This window comes from Taurulus bubalis (genome assembly GCF_910589615.1).
Source record: "Taurulus bubalis genome assembly, chromosome: 13".
In the NCBI taxonomy this organism is placed as follows: Eukaryota; Metazoa; Chordata; class Actinopteri; order Perciformes; family Cottidae; genus Taurulus; species Taurulus bubalis.
Genome location: NC_136601.1, coordinates 14101489 through 14112070, shown reverse-complemented (window position 1 = coordinate 14112070; position 10582 = coordinate 14101489). Strand labels below are relative to the sequence as shown.

The 10582-nt window shown below is 42.9% G+C and overlaps 2 protein-coding genes across 2 annotated transcripts; both read left to right on the top strand.

The window, feature by feature from the left end:
- Positions 1-658: 658 nt before the first annotated feature.
- Positions 659-6594, top strand: LOC306745938 (uncharacterized protein; the record flags this gene model as incomplete). Its single annotated transcript, XM_079228804.1, has 2 exons — positions 659-3069; positions 4131-6594. 2 exons carry the CDS (start codon positions 659-661, stop codon positions 6592-6594), a joined length of 4875 nt encoding a protein of 1624 aa, XP_079084930.1.
- A 1050-nt stretch (positions 6595-7644) lies between these two features.
- LOC306745937 (protocadherin beta-16-like) lies at positions 7645-10113 on the top strand (the record flags this gene model as incomplete). The annotated part of the gene is made up of 1 exon (XM_079228803.1): positions 7645-10113. Exon 1 carries the CDS (start codon positions 7663-7665, stop codon positions 10111-10113), a length of 2451 nt encoding a protein of 816 aa, XP_079084929.1. The 5' UTR covers positions 7645-7662.
- Positions 10114-10582: the final 469 nt, after the last annotated feature.

The following is a 10582-nucleotide window of genomic DNA, read 5'->3' as shown; positions in this document are numbered from 1 at the left end:
TTTGCGATTGGTCAGGTTTAGCACCGCGGACAGCGCACGTGACATTTCACTCTTAGATGCGCTCTCTCTCTCTTTCTTTCTCCCTCTCTCTCTCTCTCTCTCTCTCTCTCTCTCTCTCTCTCTCTCTCTCTCTCTTCCATTCTGCACAGTAGAAAATGTAGCTTCGTGTGTCCCTCAGAGCTTTTATTTTTGTGGTTTTACTCCTTCAAATTCATATTCATGTCATTTGTTGCTTGTCTAATTTGTTTGGAATTGGTCAGTAATATAGACAAGTGGATATTTAAGTATTTATATGATATTTCAATGAATCTAAATACATTTTCGTCATTATTTTTGTTATGTTTTTCAAATGTCTTTGTCGTGGTTACCTCAGTAAGAAATCATGCAGTTTGTTCAGTTGAACAGAGAGGGACGCTGTTGGCCATCGAGTTGCTCATGAAGCGTTAGTGGCAGTACCTCCCTTATACTTCAACATGTTACATAGAGGCAGCGTTAACAGTCGGTAGTGACACGGCATAAGCCTGGACGGCACAATGGAATTTCTTTGTTCCACAATTTAGGATAAATGCTCGTTTACGGACTATAATCCTGTATCTACAAGTCACAATCGTGAACCTGGGCCGAAGACACTGAGGATTTTCTAATTTTCTTCACTGACATGTCGACCGGAACGATGGGATGGCAAGTGCTGTTGTTTATCTCGCTGCTCTCGCTCAGTGTTGTGCACGGGCAAGTCAGCTACTCCATTTCCGAGGAAATGGCAAAGGGGGCTTTAATAGGCAATATAGCCCAGGATTTGGGTTTAGGTGTGGAAAGACTGAAGTCCGGTAAAGCTCGTATTTATACTGGTAACACGGAGGAATATATTGAGCTGAAGAGAGAAAGAGGAGTCCTCCTTGTTAAAGGCAGAATTGACAGAGAAGCTCTCTGCGGTCAAACAATGCCATGCGCACTCCATTTTCAAATGATCCTAGAAAATCCAATGGAGTTTTACACGGTTACTGTCGAAATCACCGATGTAAATGACAACCCTCCGACGTTTGAAAGGAGTGAGATGAAATATGACATTAGCGAATTAACCCCCTCTGGAGCTCGATTTGTCTTAGAGAAAGCAATAGATGATGATGTTGGTGTAAACGGCCTGGACAGCTACGACCTCAAACCAAGCGATAATTTCGTTCTGAAAACCATCAGCCGAGGAGATGGGACTAAACATGTTGAGATGGTTTTACAGAAACCATTAGACCGAGAACAACATGAGCACGTATCATTAATACTGACCGCTCTGGACAGTGGTGAACCACAGCTTTCGGGGACGATGCAGATTATCATAAATGTGTTAGACGTCAATGACAACCCGCCCGTTTGTTCTAAACCGGAATATAAAGCAAGCGTTACAGAGAATGCTCCTGTTGGCACTGTAATAACCACTGTAAGGGCTACAGACGTAGATAAAGGCAATAACGGAATAGTAACATACATGATTTCAAAATCTGGAGCAGCAGGTCTCTTTGAAATCGATGCCAATAAAGGGGTATTGACTCTAATTGGAAATGTAGATTATGAAAAAAGGAGACATTATGAGCTAGATGTTAAAGTGGCCGATCAGGGAGGATTATCTGACGCATGTAGGGTAATTGTAGACGTGACAGATAAAAATGATAACCCACCCATCATTAATATCATGTCTAACTCCAACACAGTATCTGAGAACATGACACCGGGAACGGTTGTGACGATGCTTAATATACAAGATGCGGACTCAAACGATAACGGGAAAGTAATGTGTGTTTTAAAGAAAAATATTCCTTTTGACATTAAATCAACAACAAATAATTTCTTCACCGTTATAACCGACAGTGAATTAGACCGAGAGAGATCCTCTGAGTATAATATAACAGTGACCTGCTCTGATGAGGGAGTCCCCTCCCTCTCCAGCAGCGTCACTCTCACCTTACAGATCTCTGATGTGAACGATAACGCGCCTGTCTTTGAGAGGAGCTCATATGAGGCCTACATTGTAGAGAACAACACACCAGGTCTCTCTATATTCACAGTGAAAGCCAGAGACGCTGACTGGAACCAGAACGCCCGTGTTTCTTACATACTGGAGGACTCCTCTGTAAACGGAGTGCCAGTCTCCTCATATGTGTCCGTTAGTGCTGATAGTGGAGTCATCCATGCAGTGCGCTCTTTTGACTACGAGCAGATCAAAGATTTCCACTTCCGCATTAAAGCGCAAGATGGAGGCTCCCCTCCACTCAGTAGCAACGTGTCTGTGAAAGTACTGATCCAGGACCAGAACGACAACCCTCCTCAGGTGCTGTACCCAGTCCAGACTGGAGGCTCTCTGGTGGCTGAACTGGTGCCTCGTTCAGCAGATGTGGGCTATCTGGTCACTAAAGTGGTGGCTGTGGATGTGGACTCTGGACAGAATGCCTGGCTCTCCTATAAACTGCAGAAAGCCACCGACAGGGCGCTGTTTGAAGTGGGCTTACAGAATGGAGAAATAAGAACTATCCGCCAAGTCACTGATAAAGATGCTGTGAAACAAAGACTGACTGTTATCGTGGAGGACAACGGGCAGCCCTCTCGTTCAGCTACAGTCATTGTTAACGTGGCGGTGGCGGACAGCTTCCCGGAAGTGCTGTCTGAGTTCACTGACTTTACACAAGACAAGGAGTACAATGACAACCTGACTTTCTACTTAGTGCTGGCTTTGGCTGTAGTGTCCTTCCTCTTCATCACGTGTTTAGTGGTTATTATATCAGTGAAGATCTACAGGTGGAGACAGTCTCGCGTCATGTATCACTCCAACCTCCCTGTGATTCCGTATTATCCACCACGTTACTCAGACACTTTGGGGACAGGGACTCTCCAACACGTGTACAACTACGAGGTGTGCAGGACGACTGACTCCAGAAAGAGTGACTGTAAGTTCGGCGGAGTCGGTAGTCAGAACGTGCTGATAATGGACCCCAGTTCTACAGGGACGATGCAGCGGATACAGAGTGAGAAGAGCATCCTGGATGAACCAGACTCTCCTCTAGAGGTTAGACTGTTTCAATTGTTTCAATATATTCTACATGTTATAAAATGATGACCTGCCACTTAGTTATTTCAGTTACAATTAGAAGCAAAACTTGCCTTTGTTACGTCAACGTCCCCCCCCACCCCCCACCCCCCCAGTTTTAAAAAACATTTTTATTTTAAACTTTATTTTTCACAGACACAATGTGTTGTGTGTATTATTATTATGATTGTTTTTATTTGTAGTAGTAGTAGTAGTAGTAGTAGTAGTAGTAGTAGTAGTAGTAGTAGAAGTAGAAGTAGCAGCAGCAGCAGGTATGCAATGTAATGCTATGTAATTCCCATAGAGGTTCCATACGTTTCCCAGATATAAGCCTCTTCAAACTGCTTTGTCTGGGGTTTCATTCAGAGTTATAGACTTCAGAACTGCAGACAGCGACATACACAACCTCGTGTTTATCTCATACACAACCTCGTGTTAACTTGTCATTCAGCGACCTTTTTTACAGCTTAAATATCGGTGTTTTCTTCTCATTATGTTGTCTATGATTATCATCATGTGGGGAAACCTTATATTTATACATTCCCCTTTCCGGCCTTCATTTGGATTTGATATCCAATCTTTGACACATATGAAACATTTAAATAGCATAGTATCATTCATTGTGTATCTATTATATTAAAATGCGACATTATGGTAACCTAAACCGTAAACTTGATGGTGTTCAATAATGTGTTTGTGTAGTCGTTCGTAAAGTACACGATATTACATAGATAGATTGTTTCGACTCGTGAGTTGAATTTTAGTCAGTGTTCTGCAGTTATATAGTATGGACTCTTAGGGCCGCTGTTGACCAGAGTGTTGTTGAATGAGAGCAGCGTTGTAGCAGCACCTCCCATGTAACATCGACACAGTACAGAGAGACCACGACGAGGATAGAGCGGACAAATGTGCTTGTATCACATTTTTTATTTAAAAAAAGAGGAACAACTTCGGTGTGCACTACATTTGCTTCCAACGAGTGGACTATGAAGCGTTTCATTTGAGATTTGACGTTGGAATATGAGGAGGAATCTGTTTTTGTTTCGAATCTAATCAGTGGAAAATCGGAAAGAACAATGAATCGGCAAGTGCTGTTGTGTATTTCTCTCCTTTCCCTTTACTCTGTGTTCGGGCAGGTCAGCTACTCTATTCCGGAGGAAATGTTGAAAGGCTCTTTAGTGGGCAATATTGCGCATGATTTGGGTTTAGAAATAAAACGTTTGGTGTCCGGTAAAGCTAGAATCTATACGAGGAACAGCGACGAGTATGTCGAGCTGAACAGAGAAAAGGGGATCCTCCTCGTCAGAGAGAGAATGGACAGAGAGGCGCTGTGTACAGAGACGGCCCTGTGCGCGTTACATCTTCAGATAATTTTGGAGAATCCGATGGAATTTTACACAGTTACAGTCCAGATTACAGATATTAATGATAATGCGCCAACCTTTGAAAAAAATGAGATGAAATTCAAAATTAGCGAGTCAGCGATCACTGGAGCGAAATTTGTGCTGGAAAGGGCTGTGGATCTTGATGTTGGAATTAATGATCTGAAAAACTATGAATTGAAACCAACTGATCATTTTGTTTTAAAACTCCACAATAACGCAGATGGGAATAAAAACGTTGAGATGGTGTTACAGCAGCCTTTAGACAGAGAGAAAAAAGAGCAGATATCTCTCGTGTTAACGGCTGTGGATGGAGGGGAGCCGCAGATGTCAGGGACAATGCTGATTGTTATTACAGTTTTAGACGTCAATGACAATGCACCGGTTTTTACGCAGCCAACATACAAGGCTACAGTTACTGAGAACTCACCTAAAGAAACAGTTGTTGCCACTGTTTCAGCCTCAGACGCAGATCAGGGTTCTAACGGCAAAATAACATATTCAATCACAAATACGTTAGACAATGTAAGGACAGTATTTGGGGTAAATGAAGAAAACGGTGAAGTTGTATTAAATGGTGACATTGACTTCGAAAAGTCACGACATTTTCAAATAAATTTGCTTGCTAGTGACGACGGAGGACTCACAGATTCGTGTAAATTAATTGTTGATGTGCAGGACATTAATGACAACAAGCCTGAAATTAATATAATGTCAAAATCAACTGTTATATCAGAGGACGCTAAACTCAATACAGTCGTTACAATGATAAATATTGAAGACCTAGATTCAGGAGAAAACGGTAACGTTAAATGTTTCATCTTCGAAAATGTACCATTCATTTTAAAAACATCAACAAATAATTTCTATAGTTTAGTGACAGACAGTGAGTTAGACAGAGAGACAGCTTATCAGTATAATATAACGGTGACCTGCTCTGATGAGGGAGTCCCCTCCCTCTCCAGCAGCGTCACTCTCACCTTACAGATCTCTGACGTGAACGATAACGCGCCTGTCTTTGAGAGGAGCTCATATGAGGCCTACATTGTAGAGAACAACACACCAGGTCTCTCTATATTCACAGTGAAAGCCAGAGACGCTGACTGGAACCAGAACGCCCGTGTTTCTTACATACTGGAGGACTCCTCTGTTAACGGAGGGCCAGTCTCCTCATATGTGTCCGTTAGTGCTGATAGTGGAGTCATCCATGCAGTGCGCTCTTTTGACTACGAGCAGATCAAAGATTTCCACTTCCGCATTAAAGCGCAAGATGGAGGCTCTCCTCCACTTAGTAGCAACGTGACTGTGAAAGTACTGATCCAGGACCAGAACGACAACCCTCCTCAGGTGCTGTACCCAGTCCAGACTGGTGGCTCTCTGGTGGCTGAACTGGTGCCTCGTTCAGCAGATGTGGGCTATCTGGTCACTAAAGTGGTGGCTGTGGATGTGGACTCTGGACAGAATGCCTGGCTCTCCTATAAACTGCAGAAAGCCACAGACAGGGCGCTGTTTGAAGTGGGCTTACAGAATGGAGAAATAAGAACTATCCGCCAAGTCACTGATAAAGATGCTGTGAAACAAAGACTGACTGTTATCGTGGAGGACAACGGGCAGCCCTCTCGTTCAGCTACAGTCATTGTTAACGTGGCGGTGGCGGACAGCTTCCCGGAAGTGCTGTCTGAGTTCACTGACTTTACACAAGACAAGGAGTACAATGACAACCTGACTTTCTACTTAGTGCTGGCTTTGGCTGTCGTGTCCTTCCTCTTCATCACGTGTTTAGTGGTTATTATATCAGTGAAGATCTACAGGTGGAGACAGTCTCGCGTCACGTATCACTCCAATCTTCCTGTGATTCCGTATTATCCACCACGTTACTCAGACACTTTGGGGACAGGGACTCTCCAACACGTGTACAACTACGAGGTGTGCAGGACGACTGACTCCAGAAAGAGTGACTGTAAGTTCGGCGGAGTCGGTAGTCAGAACGTGCTGATAATGGACCCCAGTTCTACAGGGACGATGCAGCGGATACAGAGTGAGAAGAGCATCCTGGATGAGCCAGACTCTCCTCTAGAGGTTAGTTTATTAATGAAGCTTCGTCTCTGTGCCTTAATTCGTCTTTCAGTGTTTCATTGAAGAAATAGTCAACTATTGCACACTATTTCTTCATTTCCAGGACCACGGACAGCACCCCATTACCAATAATCTCAATTATTGGGAGGCGTTTTATTATTATTCAGGCATGTTACTTGGACTTGGTTGAATTGCGTGTTTAAGCGAAAGGACATCTCCCTTAAAGGTTAAATTGCTTTCACCTTGGTAGCATACCTGTCATGGATTCTAGCCACAAACAATGAGGAATGGCAATTATAAACACTTAACAGTTGTGTCAATGCGTCAACCTATTCCACTTCATTGATCTATACAAGATTTATATATCTGCATATTGAACACATGGCTTCATAATGTTTACTTTTTTCACAAATATAATTCATCATGTGTTTAATTTGGTAGATGATTTATTTGTATCTGCATGAATGAACTTATGATGGTCAGTAATGTCGGTAATCTTTACGCTTTAGTCTTTTCAGGACCTCGGACAGTGACATTATCTTGTCCCTCTCCACTTCCCTTCCAGAAGAGTTTTTAAACGTATTTTTTTTTTCAATCTTTTGGTAGTTCTTTTCCACTTCCTTTCAAATGTTATTTTGGTTTTCCTCTGATATTTTTGTTAAGATGTGATTCATATATTTTATGGACACTATTATTGCTGAAAATTCAGGAAAAGTGAGAAATCCTATCCTTAAAAAGTTTCGTTTGTGGCATTTCACCGTGTTTCTTAAGCTATTATTACCGTATTTCAAGATACACTTAGTAAATCTGCTTGAATGATTACTCAATGTTGGTTCTCTGTAGTTTTGTGTTATGCACTCTAAGGGCCGCTGTTGACCAGAGTGTGCACTGCTGAGAGTAATGTTGTAGCAGCACCTCCCATGTAACATCCCCATAATGAAAAGAGACACGAAGGAAAAGCACGGACTTTCGGTATATTTGATCACCGACACGACGACCTCCGAGACTACATTTTTTTATTTACTGGATTGTACAGCTACAAAGTTGATGTTTGCCACTTCGATGGATTTCAGTGTATCGGATATTTAACCGGATTGTCGACCCTTGAGGAGAAAATTCACGGATAGAACAATGAAAGGACAAGCGCTGTTGTTCATCTCTCTCCTTTCGCTTGGCTCCGTAATTGGACAGGTCAGTTACACAATACCGGAGGAAATGACGAAAGGCTCTTTCATCGGGAACATAGCACAAGATTTAGGTTTAGAAACCAAACGTTTGACTTCTGGTAAAGCTCGAATTTATACTCGAGACAGTGAGGAGTACATCGAGCTGAACAGAGAAAGGGGAGTCCTCCTCGTCAAAGAGAGAATCGACAGAGAGGCGCTATGCAGACAGACGACGCCTTGTGCTTTACATTTTCAGATTATTTTGGAGAATCCGATGGAATTTTACAGTGTTACAGTGCAGATCACAGATATTAATGATAATAAACCAACCTTTGAAGAAGGAGAAATCAAATTCAAAATAAGTGAGTCAGCGGTTATCGGGGCAAAATTTGTGCTGGAAAGGGCTGTCGACCTTGATGTTGGAATTAATGATCTTAAAAACTACGAACTGAAGCCCACTGATAATTTTGCTCTGAAACTGCACAATAACGCTGAAGGGAATAAAAACGTTGAGATGGTGCTACAGCAGCCTTTAGACAGAGAGAAACAAGAGCAGATCTCTCTCGTGTTAACGGCTGTAGATGGGGGAGAGCCGCAGATGTCAGGGACAATGCTGATTGTTATTACAGTTTTAGACGCCAATGATAATGCACCAGTTTTTACGCAGCCAACATACAAGGCTACAGTTACTGAGAACTCACCTAAAGGAACAGTTGTTGCCACTGTTTCAGCCTCAGATGCAGATCAGGGTTCTAACGGCAAAATAACATATTCAATCACAAATACGTTAGATGATGTCAGAAAAGTGTTTAGAATAAACAGGGAAAGTGGTGATGTTACTCTAATTGGAAATATAGATTTTGAGGAGTCACGACATTTTCAAATACATGTTCGTGCTAGTGACGATGGAGGACTCACGGATTCGTGTAAATTATTCGTTGATGTGCAGGACGTGAATGACAATATACCGGAAATTAGCATCATGTCAAAGTCAAATGTTATATCAGAGGATGCCAAACTCAATACTGTGGTTACAATGATAAATATTGAAGACAAGGATACTGGAGAAAACGGGAAAGTGCACTGTTTTATTAGCGAAAATGTACCATTCGTTTTAAAAACGTCTACCACGAATTTCTATAGTTTGGTAACCGACAGTGAATTAGACAGGGAGATATTATCTGAGTGTAATATAACGGTGACCTGCTCTGATGAGGGAGTCCCCTCCCTCTCCAGCAGCGTCACTCTCACCTTACAGATCTCTGATGTGAACGATAACGCGCCTGTCTTTGAGAGGAGCTCATATGAGGCCTACATTGTAGAGAACAACACACCAGGTTTCTCTATATTCACAGTGAAAGCCAGAGACGCTGACTGGAACCAGAACGCCCGTGTTTCTTACATACTGGAGGACTCCTCTGTTAACGGAGTGCCAGTCTCCTCATATGTGTCCGTTAGTGCTGATAGTGGAGTCATCCATGCAGTGCGCTCTTTTGACTACGAGCAGATCAAAGATTTCCACTTCCGCATTAAAGCGCAGGATGGAGGTTCCCCTCCACTCAGTAGCAACGTGTCTGTGAAAGTACTGATCCAGGACCAGAACGATAACCCACCTCAGGTTCTGTACCCAGTCCAGACTGGTGGCTCTCTGGTGGCTGAACTGGTGCCTCGTTCAGCAGATGTGGGCTATCTGGTCACTAAAGTGGTGGCTGTGGATGTGGACTCTGGACAGAATGCCTGGCTCTCCTATAAACTGCAGAAAGCCACAGACAGGGCGCTGTTTGAAGTGGGCTTACAGAATGGAGAAATAAGAACTATCCGCCAAGTCACTGATAAAGATGCTGTGAAACAAAGACTGACTGTTATCGTGGAGGACAACGGGCAGCCCTCTCGTTCAGCTACAGTCATTGTTAACGTGGCGGTGGCGGACAGCTTCCCTGAAGTGCTGTCTGAGTTCACTGACTTTACACAAGACAAGGAGTACAATGACAACCTGACTTTCTACTTAGTGCTGGCTTTGGCTGTAGTGTCCTTCCTCTTCATCACGTGCTTAGTGGTTATTATATCAGTGAAGATCTACAGGTGGAGACAGTCTCGCGTCACGTATCACTCCAATCTCCCTGTGATTCCGTATTATCCACCACGTTACTCAGACACTTTGGGGACAGGGACTCTCCAACACGTGTACAACTACGAGGTGTGCAGGACGACTGACTCCAGAAAGAGTGACTGTAAGTTCGGCGGAGTCGGTAGTCAGAACGTGCTGATAATGGACCCCAGTTCTACAGGGACGATGCAGCGGATACAGAGTGAGAAGAGCATCCTGGATGAACCAGACTCTCCTCTAGAGGTGAGGCCTTCCGCATATAGCAATAACATACGCTTTTCGGAGCAAAGAAAACCGTTCATTAGTTGATTGACATCATTTGGTTCAATGTGCTGTACTACATGATGTTCAGCACCACAGACAGAGCCTGACGAATTATCGTACATAGTTGAATGCTGGGTATTTGCAGGAGCTGAGTTATCCTTTGTTTTGTATACTTTGTCTTTCAATCTTGAACTTGCAAGCCATTGTTTGTATGTGCTTGTGTGACTTTAGATGTGCCTGCATGCTGTATTGTATCGTGCACTTTTTTTTCAGTAAAAAATGTCATCAGCAACTCTTGGAGTAAATCGGACATACAGTGGTCTTATTTAGACATGTATATGTATTGTTTTTTTTGGCGTTTCATTATTATTATTATTTATTTTTAAACGAGTTTGCCAACATGGATAATCATGCTACACAAAGCAACTGTTTCCAGCACTTTGACAAATATATACGTGTTTGCGCGTGTGTGTGTATGTGTGTATGTGTGTGTGTGTGTGTGTGTGTGTGTGTG